Consider the following 19,985-nt stretch of genomic DNA (forward strand, 5'->3'; position numbering starts at 1 on the left):
TATTAAGATTGATTTTGTTCATTATTGCCGGTAGAACTCCCTTATTAAGTTCTGGAAAGAAAAGAAACTGTGAGATGCATATGTGTATATATTCTAAATTGATGTGCAAAAAAAAAAATAAATGGATCTAGAATGTAGTTATGGGGTTTTATATTGAACAATTGACATGTATTATTGCAATTCAATTTGCTAAATAATGGTACATATAAAAGATATTATGCTATTACCATCATATAACATCTTTATAATGATCATGAAATATTTATAACAACCATGATCCATTGGCTTTTATATGTTTTGATATTGTAATAAGGGTGCCATGAAGCCATTTTGGCAACCCCTTTATTTAGGCCGATCCAGTGGTCTGCAAAGAAAATTTTGCCTTCTTAAATGATTGCTTGTAATTGAGAGACCTATTTATACGGTCTTTTTTTGTGGTGCTGCACTAAATTACCCCTAGACTGTGGTACAAATTCATCAACCATAATCGAGAAGTCTTTTGGGCGATCTCTCTCTCTCTCTCTCTCTTGCATGGGTGCGTGCATGTGTGCGCATGTGTGCATGTCTCATTACTTGTCTGTCTGTGTATGTGCATCAGAAAACTCTTCCCCTTTCACTTTATATATGCTGAAAGGATCCGCCTCTAATTGATCCATCTATCCATGCTGATGGCATCATGGTATGTAGAGAGGTTGCTCTATTCAGGAGATCAGTTCCTCCAATTGGATTCTGATCTTGAAGTTGTGGATACTGTTTTGAATCGTCTGATCCATGTGTCAACACCACATCATTTAGATGGGACCAAGCTTTTTTTGCGGGTTGAGCTTAATGCTGAATTTCAGGTCTATAAAATCATCTGCTAACCTCTTCCTCGTCCTCCTCTTGTTCTTCTTCTTCTTCGTCTTCTTCTTCCTCCTTTTTTCCCTTGTCTTAAAAGAGATCTGCAAACATTAACAAGTAACTAATATGAATTTTTTGTTTTTTTTTTGGTTTCAGGATGTTGTATCAAAAATTATGACTTTCTTACAACAAGGATCACGTGCTGTTTGTATTCTTTCTGCATGTGGTGTTATTTCTAAAGTGACCTTCCAACAGGCAATGACCTCTTCTGAGACAACTTATGAGGTTTGTGATTTGGAATTGCAACTGATATGTCGAAAATTAATTTCCTGTGTGCAATCTTAGAAACACCCATTGTTTAGTATTCAAGTCATCTGCTGTCCCTCTTCTACTTATCTTTGTTCATTTGATCTTCACCCCATATAGTTGATACAAGGCTTGATGGTTGTGATTTGGTTATGTTTCATGTATTACAGAGATACTAAAAATTTGATGTTTTGTATATAGCTAGATGATAAAGTCTCATAAACATTCATCATTCTAGTGTTCCACAACTTTTTACTACTGGTGAATAAAGTTGAATTTTTACCTTTGGTATACCGATAAATTTAGAGGTGTTTTTTTTTTTTTTACTTGTATTAAATATTAATGCTTTTGTGATTAATACACAGGGTCATTTTGAAATTCTGTCACTTTCTGGCAATTCTCTGCCATCAGAGAGCAGGGACCAGTGCAGCCGAACAGGAGGGCTAAGTGTTTCACTTGCTTTCCTTGATGGCCGCGTTCTAGGTGGTGTGCCTGGACTCATGACAGCAGCATCTCCTGTGCAGGTCATTCTTTATTCATTTTGTGGTGTGGAATTCCATAAAACCGTTACTGATTGGGTTGGAACTATTTTCTTCACATAACCCTTCAATTTTCAGTATATATTATTAATGGATAATTGCATGGTAATATAGGTAGATGTTTGATGCTATATCACGTTTTTAAAGATTTACAGAATGAGAATGTTCCTTACAAGTTAACGTACACATCTTTTATCCGCTTAAAACTGGTGATTATAATTACTTTTTCTGAGATATGCATGTTTCATGCAGCCCTCATTGGATGAATAGTTATTAGCAAGTTAGTCTGTTTCCCTTTTCTGAATTGTTAATTCAGAAAATCCTGGTTAAATTTTAAATTATGTCATTTAAAATAATTTCTTTAATTCCTCCCTGTATATCTTAAATTATTGCTGGAACATGAGCTTTCTCTCATCTGGTCCATGAAGTTAATACTTATGTTTTGAATAATGTGTTTCTCTGGGGCTGTTTGAAAGGATATGATTTCAAACTGATACATTATCATACATGCTATAATGATACTAAATAAAAATCAATTCTTTCTTTTAGTTTTGGTGTTTCAATGTGTTGACAATCTTTTACAATATGTTATTTATGTATTACCCGCTTACTCTTCCTCTAGCAGGTTCCTATTCTCAGTGTTTTACAACTGTCAATTGCTCATTGCAGGTGGTCTTGGGTAGTTTTATTGCCAAAAACAGAGAAGTGTCGGACGTTGCACCAGGTGAAGCCATAGGAGCCCGTAATCCATCATCACAAGGCACATCAAGTGATCTTTTGGGAAGCCCTAAGAGTCCAGTGTTTGCAAACATTGCCACTTGGAACAGTAATTAGATGGCTGGCTATAAATGCAATGGAGATTGCTGGTAGAGTTTTTTGTCGTATTTGTTCTTTCAATCCAGCTTTTCCTGTAACCTTGTTTAATTTTCTGGCTGTCTTTCTTTCATCACCTTTCTTTTACCATTCTCTAAGAATAGATGCCTTTTAAACTATCAATATCACTGTCGGGCATTTGATTGAATTTCAACCAAATTCACATAAAATCAGCATCTGTAACATTGGTGGATCTGATATATAAAACAAAAAAGGTATTAGAAACTAATGTTGATTGGACTTGCATATTGGCATTGGTATGCAAAGATCTCTAGCTGTGCTCCCCAATTTGTCAAGACCTCTATCCATGTTATCCCATATAGACCCGTTAAGTGTCTGTTCTTTATTTATGCGCAATGAAGTTTGGTATATGCAAGAGATGAGTTACTCATTATGTTACGGAATGGTTAAAAGGTAGAGAGAGAGTCTCAGAACTCATTTGTCATTACTGCTCATGAGAAGAACGATTCACCACCTTTTCCTGAGTCTTGTAACCACCTGCAGGTCATATATCAGTTGTCTGATGACGTCTTCACCTGAATAACTAAATTAACACCTTAAATCTCTCTTTTTACTTCTCTATGTAACTCATCTTGAGTCAGTTTTTTTTTTTTTTAATAAAATTTGGTCAAAAATTTTGCCTATGATACTAATTGATGATTTATCTGCTGTAAACTTTTGTATGGTGGTGCTGGATGAAAGAAACCCATGTCATAGTCTAATGTTTACTTGGGAGTAGGCATCTGTCAATGTTTCACCTTGGTGTTTCGAACTATAGGTTTTTCAGATGATATTTTATAAGTAGTGCCTTCTGAACTTGAACTATTGCACTGATGGTTTTCTAATAATGACTTAAAACAATACTTTGTTCTATCTGGGATAAAGAATCAGAGTTGAAACAATGAATCTTCTGGCAATCCTGCAAGCCCACTTAATAGGAACACTGAACAAGCTGTTGAAGCAATCTAATGCTGATACCTTTGCAATCTGTCGTTGCACTTACATTTATGTTGCTTCTGTTTTTCCTCCTCAAAATGTAACTTCAGCCGTTAGTGCAGTGGGATCCCTAATCTTGGTGTCATGTGAGTTTGAGAGATTCATGTAACTCGTTTTTGAATTTTTAGCAGGATGTTGGTTATAAAGATCCAAAGATGTTGTGCAAACGTTTATATGTTAAATATCACCGTGTTTTTCCTTTTCATGGCCTTCATCTATTCCCCTCCCCCCCCCCCCCTTTTTTTTTGAATAAAACCTGTCATTAATTAAACTGTACCCAAATAACAAAAGTTTAAAATATACATAGCAAACAAAAGACTGAGATAATTACAAAAGACTCAGATAAAAGGACAAGCACCAAAATTATGATATACTCCCAAAATTGAACTGTAACACTAGTGTACCGCAAAATGATCCTGAGGTCAGTTAAACCCTGTAATAACAAAAAATCTTGTTTCAAATTCACCAGATAGTTAAGATGAGGCCAACCATGGAAAAGTAAACCACCTGATTCCACCTGCAACAGCAAAACCACAGTTTCTCCCAGCAATTCTGAAAAGCAATTAAAACCATAAAAGAGCAGTCCATCAATCTTCATACATAAGTAATAATTCAAAGCAGAAATTCTCCAGATGGATAGACAACTGATTGTAATGGGTGTGATGCCCAGGAACTCAAAGCTGATAGTATAAGAATGGCACAAGAAGATATCATCATAGTACAATATGGCACTAATAGAAAGCAGTTGAATAAACAGTGGCCACAACATGTTGCAATACCCGGGCCAAAACTCTCTGGCACACCAGAAGAGGAATCGGAGCAGAAAATCATCAAAACTAGTATAAAAGAATAGAATAGTTGAAATCTGCTTCTTTGATGAAGCTGAAAGCTCATAAAAATGCGAATGCTCAAAAAAGTATAAAAGAATCAACCCATCCGTTGAGAGAAATAAGTCAGATTTCTTCCTTCGGTCCCAGCAAAAATGAAGTGGGATAGTAGCAGGTAGGACCCATGTCCCAACCAGCAGCTGAGGTGTAGCTGATGCAACAACCATTCTCATATACAAGGAGATAAAACAGCTGTCCAAAGTTAAAGCAAAAGTCCTGAGAACCAACAATGATAGCCTAGTAGATTTGAGTTCCCACACCAACTGAAAGAAATAAGAGTGAATAGATCCTATCCAAAAAAGTGTGCCAAACAGCAAAACCGACATCCAACATAAATCAAACATATAGGAGCATTAGAAACCATTGAAAAAGACCCTGAAGATTAAAGGAAACCATCCTTCAAGGAATTCAGAGCTGACATTATAAGAGAAGCACAACCAGTGATCCCCATTTTCCAGCCTGACATTCATGAAGAGGAGCAGAGTAAGGGATGTGTCACTCTTTATGGGATCAAAAGGCCCACACTTACCATGATAAGCAGAATGAGTCAGCATCATCATCATTCCAACAGAACCACCATACCAGCAAATCAAGAAAAGACCAAGGCAACCATGACGAAAACAAGAGGTGAAACACTATGACTCCTCCAAAATTAATGCTCCCCAGCCTGCTAAACATGCATAAAATTCCTGAAACAAAAATCCAATAGACAAAAAAAGGCAACCAGATTCCCTAATATTGCAATGATACGGAGGACATCGGCGAACAACTTCCTTTCCAATAGAAGACCCAGCAACGCGAAGATGAGCAGTACTAAGGAGTAATTTAGATAAAAGACAGCAAGTTAATACCCCCAAGTACCAATAAACACACATCCAGCTGAAAAAATCTGTGCATTTGAAAGAAAGAGAAATCTTTTTTTGAATTCTACAGGCCATGTCTTGAAAACGCAATCGGATAAGCATCAGCCTTCAGAATTCGAAGTAGATCAGGATATTGGTGCAAGAGATTAGAATTAAAGAAAAAAATCTCCTGACAAAGTAAAAGAGGCAGCCCAATCAGCTGCTTGGTTCCCTTCCCGACAGATATGTGAGATTTTTATAGATTGAAAACTATCAAATCAGAGTTCAACGTCTTGCATCCATGGGGAATGATTCAATTTATTATACTGAAGATTTTTAAGCCAGGAAATAACAACAACTGAAGAGTCGCGCTGGATCCATATGTGCCGAGTAAGAAAATGGGAGATAAGATATTCAATTCCCATCCAAACTCCAATAAATTCTGCAAAAGGTACAGATGAATGAGGAAGAAGCTTGCCACCAATCACCAGCGTAGCACCTTCATTATTCCGGATAATGAAGCCTCCAGCAGCTCTATCATCAGTGACTGAAGTGAACCATCAAAATTTAAAGTGAGCATTCCTAAGGGAGGGGGAGTCCATGATATTAATTGTGGAGATGATAGCTGCATGCACAGCTTATGATGACCCCAGTTTCTTAACTGGAATGCCACTTCAGTATTGAAAGATGAGGCACATAAATGATCATTACAGAAGCAAAGGCATAACCGAAGAAGATGTGTAGCTGACATAGGGTTAGCTTGAAAAATTCTCTAATTTCTAGCTAACAAATAAGCGAAGCCATATATGCAAATATAGCCATATCGCGCTTCACTACTCGTGGATTGGCTAAACAGATTAACAGATCCGGCGAAGAGGAAGGATCAATTTTTCCGTTTTTGTCATGATTAGTTAGAGGTTAAATTTTTATAAACATTGCTTTTTCTAAATTCATGGAGCAGTTTTCAAAGTTATGAAAAAGATTTTTCAAATCAATACTGTATTAAAATCATGGTTTTAAATAAAGGCATCACAATCTATGGTGTTTTTGATCCAAGATTGCAAGCCAAGAGTCGTGGCAACCGTCGCATATTTACATAGAACTCTTCCTATAAACATGCAAGGTATTCCATCGTGCTATTAAATGCATTGCAGTGGAGATAATTTAGATAATTAAAATTTAAAATTTAATTTATCAACAAATCTAACTAACAAATAAACTTTTTAAAAGTTTTACATCAAATAAATTTATATTAATAATTTTGTAAAATATAATAATAAATCTAAATTATATTGATATTGTTGAATTTTGCTTTTAATCTCATTCTTATTGTACCGGTATTCATAATTAAATATTTGAATCTGAAATGAAAAAAAAATAATAAGCTTGATAGCTTCATGAATAATGAATATTTTAACTAGATAATTCATGTAATATCATAAGATACAATACTCATATATCAATTACCACAAATCGGTATAGAGATATAATTAATTATGTTTCAAAATACGAATCCAATAAAACCAATATCTTTCAAATATTCATATGCATAATCATAAATCTAATTAGAAATACATTACATTCAACTCAACAACTTTTAATTATGACCATATTTATATCCGGCTGGGTCAGAAAGAGAACTATACTTATACTCCATGGATTGGACCGGAATACTGCACTTATATCATATAGTGTAGGCTAGAATACCATACTTATATTCTATAATGTGGGTCGGAATATTATATTTATACCCTGTAGTGGGGCTTGAAATAGAATAATGAGCTTAATCATTGTCCGAGTGCAAATGCATAATCCTTAATTGGCAGGATCTAGAATATAGACAGACTGAGTCCAAATGCAATACATATTAAAATTCTTATTACAGAATAACAAAATATACATATAAGATATAAGATAAATAAACAATTATAGTAATAACCTGAGAAATATTACTTTAAAATTTCATATCAAATTTCATTTAAAACATCATTTCATAAAACTTATAAATCATATATACATCAATTAACAATTTATTCGATATTAAAAATAATATTATATAAATAATTTTTTTTAAAAAAAATAGATTATTATTTACCTTGCATGCATAATAATTACACAAATCCAACTTATCGTGAGATTCTTATTTATAACCTAATATCAAAAATTATATTTTTTTCAAAATTCAATCATGATTATTTTAAGAATAAAATTTTTAAGTTTCGAAACCATCATAGGACTGGCCAAGTAATAGTGCTAGATGTCTCGATCGGTTCAATCTAGGACATTCAATTGATCAATTACAAATTAAGAGGATGTTTAACGATCTATATAGAATCACCATGATGATCTAAGATCATCGATGATTTGAATTCTAAGATGACCTAATCTCTAATAGTTAAATATGATTATGTTTGATAGGTTATGATCGAGTTTTAATATCGCTAGATATCTATAATTAATCTGTTTGGTATTCCATGAGAATCCAAAATCACTGACCATATCATATCAAAACTATCTCTCATATTTTCATAAAATATTAATATATTTTTAATAATTAACTATTAATATATTCTATAAAACTTATTTATTAGTCTTTAGATTATTAATCCTATAAAATATATTAATTATTATTATAAAATTAATATTTTATTTATACTTATAATATATTATTTATAAATACTAATATTTATTTTAATTAAAAAATGAGATAAATAGAAGTAATATATTAAATAATTTTATTATATAAATATAAAGTACAATAAGATATTTCTACTTTAATTTGAAATTATCATTGAATCATAATATATATAATATCAATATAATATAATATCAGATATATAATATTGATATAATATATTAATAATATATTGATATATTAATTTTTTTATTAGATTAAAGGGTATTTTTGTTGTCAAATTTCAGCCCAAGATCACTACTTGGAGGTGATCTTGGATTCCCAATCTTAAGGACAAGTATCTCTTCATTGGGTTGGATAGCGATTTGAGGAATACAGGTGATTTATGATCACTGTTATATAGGATTACCATAGTACTATCAATTGCGGTGATCTTATCACCTTTACTCACATCATCCTTAATCTTGGGTTAATTACCCCATACCAAACATCCCCTAAGAGTTATGCTTGGATGCTAGCATGCAATTGATAGTGAAATCTAATGATACCTAGTTTGACTAGGGTGGAAATCGATACATTATTCAGAAACCATGAATCAAGATTCCCTTCATAAAGATCGATCAAAATTATTAAGAGAAGACCTTTATCTAAGATCCAAAAAACCTAATAGAGAAAAAAAATCATATGGATGGAGATTCTATAGAGAGAAAATGAAAAGAAAAAGTCTCTCTCTCTCTCTTTTCTTTTCTTTTTTTTCCTATATTTTTTTCTTTTTTTTCTTTCTTTTTCTTTTTTTTTTTCTTCTTTTTCTCTCTTTGGCTCTTCGCAAAATAGGAGATTACTTCCACTTCTTTCTCAAAATAAAGGAGCTCCTAGCCGACGATGGCTAGGGCCATGCCAACGTAGCTGAGCATTCCACAATTGGCATTCGATAGCAAATATGATCGAAAAAGAAAGAAGAAGATAAAAAAAAATAATCAAAGAAAAATAGGGAATAGAGCATCCCTTTTCTCGATTAAATACGGTGACTTATAGGCTAGTGATCGTGATCTAACGACCAAAGAATGGGGCGGGAATGGATATTGAGTTTTTAATCACCAAATATGTATGGATATTAGCTAATCCAACCTATATTCAATTCATTGCTATCCCTAATTTACACAAGATTGATACTAAAGAAAGTAGCTATTATTTTCCAAGTCATGGTATTTTGATATGTTGATCAGCTTTTACCTTCTTAGAAACTCATTAAATTTTTTTTTTTTGGTAAAACTCATTAAAATTCTTGATCATTTTCTTCCCCTTCCCTACGAAGGAATGATTGATTTTTTTTCCCCCGATGATATCACCCATTGGATTACATCCAGCATAGATCTCAAAGTATTTTGAATCCATTCATTTACCCAGCTGCACAAATCTTGGAGTGGGCACAAACTGGTGGCTTCATGCAAAGGAAGGTGAATCTTTCATTTGCGTGAAAAAGATAAAATCTTTGGAGAAATTAAACCTGCATTATGTTTATCATATAGCAGATAATTATAGTTGCTCGTTTTATAACAATGCATCAATGAAGTTCACAGAAATGAACAGCTGTGATTGGTTGCGTGCCGTCCGACCGCGAGGGAAAAAAAAAAGTCTTTCACACTCTGTCGAAAGTTTCAGGGAAAAAAAAAAAAAATTTGTTTGGACAGAACTTCCCAAATTCCCCCAACCCTCCCCAATTTATTCGAATTCCGAAATCCGAGCGTCTGTCTTTTCCCTTCCCTTCTCCTTCTCTCCGGCAATGGAATCTTGCCACCCGATCCTCTTCCCTTGCTCCTCCGCCCAAGCTCCTCCCAGCCCCAGGATGCCGCCGGACGAGCGGAGGGCTGCGACGCCGGGGAACGGGGCGGCAGCGGCGGAGATCCCATTGCTGCCCAGCCCCTGCGGCGGCGGCCGCTCCTCAGCAAGGGAAAGGGGGTTAGGTTTTCTACCTCCAAGACTGAGAGGGTGCCGAAGGATACCGATTCTTCTTCTTCCTCTTCGTCTCCTTCCTCCTCTTTTCGGCAGCCGCTGCAGAGAGGCGTGCGCCTGAGGAGCAGATGGCGTGGTCCTTGGGCGTCTCATCGTCGGCGGCGTGGCGACGGTGAGGATTGCCACGATCTTGCTCTTCCGCTTGGAATGTCTTTCGCCGCTGTAGTTGCCCAGGTCCGTCGGTCTTCTTTAGGGTTTAATTTTCTTTTCTTCAAAATGCTCTTTTTTTATTTAATCTCACGTATTCTTGACCAAGATCTTCATGATTCAGTTGAAATGAGAGACATAGGTTTAGTTTCACCGTAAAAAAGGTCTTTGTTTTCCCCTTATTTCATCTTCTTCAGGGTTTAAAATGCTCTTTTTTTAATTTAATTTCACGTATTCTTGACCAAAATTTTCATGATTCTGTTGAAATGAGAGACATTGGTTTAGTTTCGTTGTAAAAATTATCTTGGTTTTCCCCTAATTTCATCATAAAGACATTGGCATGCCCTCATGCATAGTAGGGGTGTAAGCAAGCAGAGCTGTTGTCCTAGTGCAGAAGCCTTCGGTGCTGGGACTCATTCTGTTATTTATGATTGGGGTTGCAATGGTCCATATCTTATCCCATTGGTGATTTCCACCCTTGCTATGTTCCTGGCAGCAAAACTGTTGGGTCCAGTTATAACTTGACCATAATATGACTCCAACGACAGCTCAAATTGTAGGAATTAGGCCGATCTCTGAAATTAATTTTCAAGACCGAGTTAGAATCAAGTCTGCATTTAACGGACCCGAATTTTGTGCTAGTAAAATTTCAAATTACCTCTAATTTTTTTTTTAAAAAAAAGGTTATATTAACCATTTGATATCTGCCAAAGGTGTTTGTTACTCTGTTCTCCCATGTCAGTAGTATCCAAGAAATCCAGCTTCACAATGAGTGAAGAAATTGCAGTCCAAGTAATAGCAAATTATCATCTTTAAATTGATGTTTGATTGGATAAGTAAGATCAGTTTTAGCGCCTTCCCATGTCCAATATGCCATGTTTTCTGCTTCTTTTGTTTTGTGTTTAAATTCATGGTTTTGAGTGCTCAGTTGGCTGATGATTTTGATGTTTTGTTGATTTCAGATTTTAGATAGGAAGAATGTCTCAGGAGAGAGGATACCAGTAGGTCGCCTTTCCATGGTACACTGTTCAAATCCTTATATCTGACATAAAAACTAAACATACAGTGAGAATATTGTATTACTCTCTCACATATAGTTATGGTTTGCAGATCTGTACTTCAGCTGTGAAAGAATCTATAACAAATGTAAGTCTGGATCGCAGCTGATCATTGTCTCTATTTGTCAATTTCAAATTCTTTGAGGTTATTCACAAGCAATACTATGCCGAATTGTAATGGAAGTCTTGCCTTTGTTTTTCTTTTTTTTGGAGTAGATATATGGGGACAAGTTTGAATGTTTCACAAGAAACTTTGAGAAATCATTTAGTAGCACACTAAAGACCCTTTGGCTAATCAACGAAACATCTACCATCGAGCAAGGAAATACTTTTGTAGTTCATTTATCAGTAACAGTTGTGACAGTGCACCTACCTTAGGCACTTATGAAGCCCCCAGCACCATGGAAGAGTTTCAAGGGAAGCCATCATTGAATTCCATGAATCATGCTCTTCTTCATGGGAAAATAAATCAGCAGGTAGATCATGTTTCTAATGGAGTGGCCGGTCCTAGATTTAATCAATCCATTCTGGATACGTTTGGGAGATCCATGGTGGAGCAGACTTACTCTAATGATCTCAAGGTCAGCACTATGGAGGAGTTTCAGAGAATCCATCATCGAATTCCATGAATCAACTTGTTCTTCATGGGCAAAGAAATCAGGAGGTAGCTCTTGTATCAAATGGAGTAGCCAATCCTGGATTTAATCAATCCATTCTGGATACATTTGAGAGATCTGTTGTGGAGCAGACTCGCTCTAACAATCTCAAGGAGGTTGAGTTAAATCTAATCATGAAAAGACTGCAAATGAAGCAATCTCAGTTAGTCCTCACTTCCCATGCAAATTTGTTAGAGAAGATAAAAATATCTATGGGTATCTCAAAGGCTTCCTTTGAGGAAGAGAAATTAAGGAATAAAATGCAGAATATGAAGCATGTGGAACTCCTCAAAAGGTGCATAGATCTTCTTGTCACTGGTTTGATTATCATGTCTGGCTTCCTTTTATATGGAGCATCCATCTATTCATACCAACGGATCACAGAGGCAACATCAACCTGTACATCCACTTTTAAGGTATGTTTTCATATATTTTTAAGTTCTAACTCTGTATGCATGAATGCTGTCATTTCTGGAGATAAAGAGTTTTTGATATTTCTTTTCCCTTTTTTTTTTTTTCCTGTCAGGAGTCCAGATCTTGGTGGATCCCAAAACCAGTGGCATCTTTCAGTTCAGGCTGGCTTATGCTGAGATGTCACTTGGTAGCCCTAACCCGTATGTTGTTTGGCATATTGATGATTCTGTCAGTTGCATACCTGGTTTTTCAACGCTCTGCAATGGCTGGGTCAACTATGCCTGTGACATTTATTCTCCTGCTGTTAGGAGTTGTTTGTGGTTTTGCTGGAAAGTTTTGCGTCGACACATTGGGAGGGAATGGTTATTGCTGGCTTTTGTATTGGGAGGGTCTTTGTTTGCTTCATTTCTTTGCAAATGTGTTTCCATCTGCTCTTTACCGTATTCTTTATGGCCCTGTTTCTGTGTCTCGAGGAGCTAAGGTGGTCAGGCTTCCATACTGGATTAGGCGATACACATTCTACGGTAATCTGTTACTGGTTCTTCCCACATTATGCGGTTTGTTGCCTTTTGCTTCTATTCACGAGTGGAAGGATCACTTCTCTGAGAAGATCACCCTTTGGAGTCTAGGAAACAAGTACCAAGTCTGAACTATAGTAGAGATGGATTTATGGGCCTGAGAGAAGTAATTTTTCTGTCTAATTATTAACTGTCAGTTTACCAGGGTTTTGCAAGCTTTCAGCTAGATGGTGTTTGTTGGTGGTGAAAGCCGTTGGTGGAGATGGTCATTGCTCGGTTCCAATTTTATTTATGAGAATTATGTTGCTGGTGGTAAACTAAACCATACTTATGTTGTAATCTTAACGGATAATTGATGCTGGTATTTTTTTTTTATCTTGAGAAATTTAGCAGTTTTGTTCAGTATGGTATCTATTGATTGGCTCATTGTGGCTTGGGAGTTCTTTGACTGCAGATATTATGCAAGCATGTTGGACTTTGTTCTGGTTGTTGCCAGGAATAGGATTTACTTTAGTGAGGAGAATAAAGCCAGCATGTGGTAGGTGGTATATGTCTAGCTTCCATTTTATGTTCATCATGGGAAGTTTGATTATAGAAATGTCTCTTGATAGTTTTGAGCAAAATCGAGCATTATGGATGTAGTTATGCAATATGCTAAATTAGAGTATGATCATTATTCCTTTGAATTAGGACTATAGCAAGGATGTGGGCAAATATAAAATAAAACCTTGCTTTACTGTTTTTTCTAACGTATGTTAAATTGCTTCTTCATGTATGTAAGAATAAGAGCTATAAAAGAGTGACTCGTTTTGCTGGCGTTATTTTGGCAGAAACTTAAAGATCCAAGATGTTGGAAGGTATAGCAAATCAAGTTATGATTCTGCAATTGTATGTAACATGAATACCGAGGTAACATCAATGCACCAATCCTCTAGACTCTGCTAACATATTGGTCCACCGAAACCATCTCTGTTCATCAGGGATTCAGAAATCTCTGCTTCCACTTTTGCTATTACCATTCTGTACAGAGATCGACCTCTGATGGTGATGGCATCATGACATGTAAGAGGTGGCTCAAGGAGGATTTTTATTTTCTTAATAGGTTCTTAATAGGTCCCATATAGGTGGAATTTGTTTAATGCTTATTTTGGAGTCTTAGAAATAAATCTGCAAACATTAAGCTGTTGTCTTGGAGTTTATCCCTCTCTCTTTCTTGCACCCATTATCCCCGTCCCCAACCTCGGCTCCGTGGTTCATCTGCCATGGCCACCGTCCCATGATCCAGGGACTATGCAAAGGTAGAGGTTCTGTGCATGAGCGTTCCTCCAATTACTCATCATATTCATGGGACCGTGGTTTAACCTTAGAGAAAAGTGACTAGATGGGCGCTTGGATTACACGCATGTGATTGATTTTAGAGATTGGAAACAATCATACAATGTGCTCAAATCATATATCTAAGAAATTAGAGATGACAACATTTAGACTTTATTGCGTAGCTGACCTTTGGTCTTGATTTTTTTTTTTTTTTTCTAAAGTAAAATGGATAAATTAAACCAAATGAGTATATATATATATATCCATAAGAATCAACAAATAAAACAATTAACACGGAACAGAAGATATCTCCTAGAATTCTTTAACATTGATATTGTCAATTAGTTATATAAGGCGCCATCCAATCAACTTCACTGTTGGCTTCCTATTATATAAAAGAAATTTCAAATGAGAACAGTGCGTGAAACATTCGCTAGCAATCTAGAAGAAGATGAATTCTAGTTTCATCAAATAACGGATGAAGGAGCCATCTAATAACTATCTGAAAATCTCTTTCAAAATAAATATTGATTGCCCGTAATATTTAGCATAAAACGGTCCTCCCCATACTGCATACAATTCCACCATTGGAACGATTGTCATAAATCCTAACACCACCTGCAGCCACAAAAGCACCACTACACTTTTGATAATGAAGCCTACTCCATCAAAAGCATCTCTCCTATCAAAGTTGATCTTGAGCAAGGAGGTGGTGGCTTTGAAGCAAGAGACTTGCTAGAATGCAAAAATTATAGGAGAAGAGCCACAAATGCCCCTAATATCAAAGTACCCTTTGAAGAAGTATTATAAAGGAATTCATAAGCTTGTGCAGAAGCCTTCAGCAAAATCAATCGAGCACTCTATTTCAAGCCTTGAAATATATATTTGTTTCATGGTAGCCATATGTGATAAGTAATATCATAAATCAAAACTACGTTAGCATATCTCACATTACAAGATCTTTCTCTAATAAACTTAAAAAACTCATCCAAAGATAAAGAAAAAATGTTGATGAATGCTGAATTGGGGCCATTCTCCATACATGTGCTACCATATGACATTGGAGTATAACATGCTGAATAGACTCCTCTACATCAGAGCATAAATCACAATCATCTAGTATGTAAATTCCACATTGAAGCAAAATTTCTTAATATGGGAGATGATGCTAGGCAATTTTCCATATAAATAACACTACCTTGTGATGAACATGTAACTTCCAAACCTAGGCAGGCACTATGATTTGATTGAGGTGTAGATAAAAACAGTTTATAGAAGTTAGATATCTTGACAATCAAACGAGAAGACAGACCTCATCCCAATCTATCACCACAATTACCAATTGGAACTAGAATACATAATACTTTAGCTACTAATTCTTTTGAAAATAATTGTATAGTAAGTGGTTGATTCTATCTCTCTTCTTTAGAAATCATAACATCTTTAACTATAAGGCCTTGTAATACAGCAATAATAGGAGCATGCCATCTAGCTAAGGAAACAAATGATATCTATTGATGATGCAAAATATCAATAGATATATCATTATCAACACACCATCTAATATTAGAATAGACAATCGGAGCAAAAGAGCATATTTTTTTCCAAATTGGTGAAGTAGTCAGAGAGTGAATTGGATATGACATAAAAAACTAAGAACATATTTTGCCCTTATGAAAGAACTTCACCATCCATTACGCATTTGAAAGAAACCTTGTGACATGCTTAGCCATAAGTACCTCACTCCTAGCTATCAAAGGAGTATCGAAAACCACCACTCGAAAAGACTGACGCACATAGTTCCAAGAAATCAAATGCACCTTTCAAGAACTATTCGTTGAGCCCATAAGAAAATTTCAGTAGAACCCTTTTGGGAATAAGAGATGAGACATTAAATATGTGGAAGAGAAAATAGAATAGACTTGATAAGAATAACTCCATCCATCGTGGAAAGAGCCTCCATAGAAAGAATCTTCCACTTCCAACTCTCCAATCCAACCAAAAACCATTGAATCCAGTCTTTGCAATATGCAGAAATTGGTTTTTTACTGGAAATAGAGATTCCTAAATATATCCATGTGCCATCTAATTCTTTAATATCTAGGTGATATTAATACTTTATCATATAAGATTATTAACCTTTGGACTAAACTTTACCATTGATTTCTCAAAATTTATCCCCTGGTTCAAAACTTTATGGTAGTCATTAATAATGAAAACTAATACCATTGCATTAGACATAATAGCATAAATAAATAATATGCCATCATCGAAAAGGAGAAGGTGAGAAATAGTTATCCCCGTACTATCGGCTGTATACTAATAAAGAATTAATCTCTACTGTAGCCTTTAATATTCTCAACAAAGCATCTGCATATATAATAAATAAATATGGTGATAATGAAGAACCTTTTCTCACATCAATTGTAGATCGAAAAGAACCAGATGAAAATCCATGAATTAGAATAAGAAGAGACACTAGGGCTGAGCACAGATCAGATTCATTGGATTGAGAAAAAAATTTTATAGATCGAATCCAATTGGATTGAAAAAAATTCAATCCACTGCCGATCGTTTATCATATATAAACCGTTTGAAATTGAAGTGAATGGTTGCAGCGAATTCGGATGGTTTGTATCGTTTGAGCTTCATTGTTAACCCAATATTGATTTTAAGTCCAATATTGATCCACTTAAGTTTATTTTTTTTTGATCAATTTAATACAAAAAAACTAAACCTTATAAGTTATAAAATTTGAATTTATTTTTAAATCTGTACAAAATAAAATAGAAAAAAAGATTTATTATCTGAAAGCCACTACATCTGAAAGCTTTCACTTTAGAATTATTTCAAACTGAGGTGCTTCCATGAATAATTCAACATTAATATTTTTTTGAATCTAAATAGATGACGAAATATTTTTTAGGATGAAGTATTGAAATCTAAACAATACCGTCACAAAATAAAAATGAGTTTGTAAAATACTACATCAGTTTGGTTCGATTTTATATGGGTTAAAAGTGTAGAAATCGAATCTGACTGTAAATAATCGATTTTTTATAAATTTCAATCCGATTCCATCCAATTTATATCTTTCAATCAATCGAAATCATGTTTATTGAATTGGATTAGGTGGGTTTTTCAGTTTCATTATTTGCTTAACCCTAGGAGACAATACAACCCTAAATCCAATCAATTCATACATATGAGAAACTAAACTAAAAGGAACTCCCATTGAACTCTATTATATGCTCTTTCCACTATATCCAATTTAATTGGCATATAAGTACGTGTGATTGAAACTCTATACAAGTCATACACAATTTGTTGGGCCATATTATATTATCCAAGATACTTCGGCTTTTTATGAAAGCACTCTACTCCAAACTTATCATATGGTGTATGACATGCTTCAATCTCTCTATTAAACTGAGTCTTTCCTTTCCATTTCAAAACTGGAAAAGCCACTTGATCCAAAAGTGTAATATGCTACTATAAAGCATAAATTTTGATGGACCCTAACAGGTAACGAGGGTTTTTAAAACCTCTATCTATATTTTATTTACGTCAAAGCAGTCTATTGCACAAAGAAGTCCAAACCAAGTAGTTATTAGTTGGCATTTGGTGCTAAGGATGGAACAAGAGAAAATGCATTAGCATCAAGCAATTTGTCAACTAATTATGGAAACAATGCTCATCCTTCACCGTTGCTATCCATCGATCCATAGAAGTCAAATTTGAGTTGGCCCAATTGTATAGGTTTTAGGAGACTAGTATGGGTGTTTGTCAAAGAAACCTTTAGGTTGCAATTAGCTACAATTTTTTTTATGAAGATTTCCACCTCTCGAGGTGGGATTAATTCAGGAGATCATAATATATAAGTTCATTACTATGAAAGCATTCTTTTATAGAAAATCATCAATAGAAATAGCCACACAAGCTGCATAAATATATATGGATTGGTCTCTTTGTCCTCCACATGAATATGAGAAGGTAGAGAAGATAATTGTATTTTGTTATCAATTGCCCTTGTTTTCAATAAAAGATTCCTTTAAGACATGTTTGGATCTCTTGACTAACTCTCCTTTAATTATACCATACATGGGAGAGACTTATAAAACGTGAGCAGTTGAGACAACACAGAGAGAGGACTTTTATCCATTAAGAAAATTTCAAGTCATAGAGTCCACAGAAAATGGGATATTGGAAATCGATTCTTAAAGATAGTTCAATATCTTCAATTTTTGGAAGTTTATGATCAGCAAGGCTTTTTTTTTTTTTTTTTTTCTGTTAATTTCTCTCTCATGATTACCTTTCTCGCATAAATACAGTTTCATGGAGACTTATTATTGGATAGTGCATTTAGGGCTTTTTAGATCATAATGATAAGATCCCAGATATTTCTGAAAAAATGGAGAGAAAAAATATATGATGAACGATATGATTTAGAGAGATTTTTATCATCATTTAGATGTACTCTAAAATGACAATTACAATAGCAAAGATTATTATGCAAATAGTTTACTAAAACAAACTCTTCTTTCTTACTTGGCAAATTTTAAAACCATAGATATTGTTGGAAATATTCAAATTGATTCATTATATCCTTACATTAATATTTTGTACGAAAGTTGAAAAGTATTTTCAACATCCTTTAATTATTTAATATTGAAGGAAAGATTTTGGTGCAGTCTTAAATTTGAATAGGTATTTTGTGGATCAATTAGTGTTTTTCTTAATTGTCTTCCATTGTAATTTAGAAATCTAGTAATAAAACAAATGAAATAGAAAATAAAGGAATCAATAAATAAATATATAATAGCTTACCCCAAAAAATAAAAAAAATCATAATAGCATTATAATAGCTTACCCAAAAAAATAAAAAAAATCATAATAGCATTAAATGTTGTTTCACTGTATCTTAATTATTCACTATTTTTGATAAAAAAAATCTTGATGTGCTTGATTTCTACTTTTTTTTTTAATTTTTTTATTAGAACATTAAATCTTGAAAATATTTTAAAATATTAGAAAACAAAACATATGACGCCATTGCTTTATTTCATGATTTTTGGTATCCTTTGATGATAAATTTAATAAAATTTTCAATTATATTATACACACCTAAGGTTTATACCTTAAATAGTTTATCTCGAAGTTAAAAATATAAGCAATTAAATCACAAACATGATATATTTGAATACGAGGCTAAAAGTTAATTTCCGTCAGTAAATACTAGAAGAAGACTAAAAAATTATTCTGACTTATCATTCGAAAAAATCACCATCAAGTTGTGATTATTGTAGTATTAAATATTAATTTTTTATAAAAAAATATTATTGATCACTCATCGTTTTATATGGATAATTTTTTTTACTATGTGGAAAAATATATCCCTACAATCTGCGAATCATAATGATATATTCATCTTAGAGGAGCCAAATCAATAATTATGGTTCCATAGATTTTTCATGTGACTATAATCGGTGCCTTTAAATATTTTTTTTCTAAAAATAAAAAATTAATTCACATTTAAGTATGGTATATGAGATGTTATGAGAATCATGGTAATTAATTTTTGATATATCTCCTTTGCGGTGAACAATGTTAAGTCGTTTCAAAACTTAAATCCATGTTTATTCTTGATCATTCACAACCATCATTCCACGATCGGATGGCTCTAATTAAATACCCATTTCTTGATTATATAATAGAAAAGCAAAAATGTGCAAAAACAAAAATCATGAATTCTAAAAATAAAATTAAAGAATTGGGAGAAAGGTAAAAAAAAAAAAAAAGTTACTGTTACTCAGTCTAAATTTCAGTTTTTAGTGTAAATGAAAACGCATCTATATACATATACATGTATTTACGCACTTTTCTTTAACTTTTATATTATTGTACGTGAAGCAATTTTGGCCTGCTTTACCTGCCACTTTTATTT

General features: G+C 34.0%; 2 protein-coding genes across 11 annotated transcripts in view; both read left to right on the top strand.

Moving 5' to 3' along the window:
* The window catches only part of LOC105052844 (AT-hook motif nuclear-localized protein 1), a 32,543-nt gene extending 29,792 nt beyond the window's left edge, over positions 1-2,751 (top strand). For 8 of the 10 annotated variants that reach the window (XM_073244899.1, XM_073244895.1, XM_073244892.1 and 5 more), the window contains 3 exons: positions 997-1,125; positions 1,512-1,670; positions 2,355-2,751. In XM_073244899.1, the coding sequence (XP_073101000.1) occupies positions 997-1,125; positions 1,512-1,670; positions 2,355-2,519 (453 nt within the window). In that variant the 3' untranslated portion in view covers positions 2,520-2,751. The remainder of the gene's footprint in view (positions 1-996; positions 1,126-1,511; positions 1,671-2,354) is intronic. The other 2 variants (XM_073244901.1, XM_073244900.1) reach the window with 1 other exon arrangement.
* Positions 2,752-9,570: 6,819 nt separating this feature from the next.
* On the top strand, positions 9,571-13,126 carry LOC105052843 (protein CPR-5). The gene is given in 8 exon segments (XM_073244741.1): positions 9,571-9,759; positions 9,762-10,105; positions 11,041-11,097; positions 11,189-11,224; positions 11,353-11,466; positions 11,469-11,612; positions 11,801-12,208; positions 12,319-13,126. Coding segments are annotated over 8 exon segments (1,698 nt in total). The 5' UTR covers positions 9,571-9,701; the 3' UTR covers positions 12,856-13,126.
* The last annotated feature ends 6,859 nt before the right edge of the window (positions 13,127-19,985 follow it).

Source organism: Elaeis guineensis, chromosome 10, assembly GCF_000442705.2.
Source record: "Elaeis guineensis isolate ETL-2024a chromosome 10, EG11, whole genome shotgun sequence".
Taxonomy (NCBI): Eukaryota; Viridiplantae; Streptophyta; class Magnoliopsida; order Arecales; family Arecaceae; genus Elaeis; species Elaeis guineensis.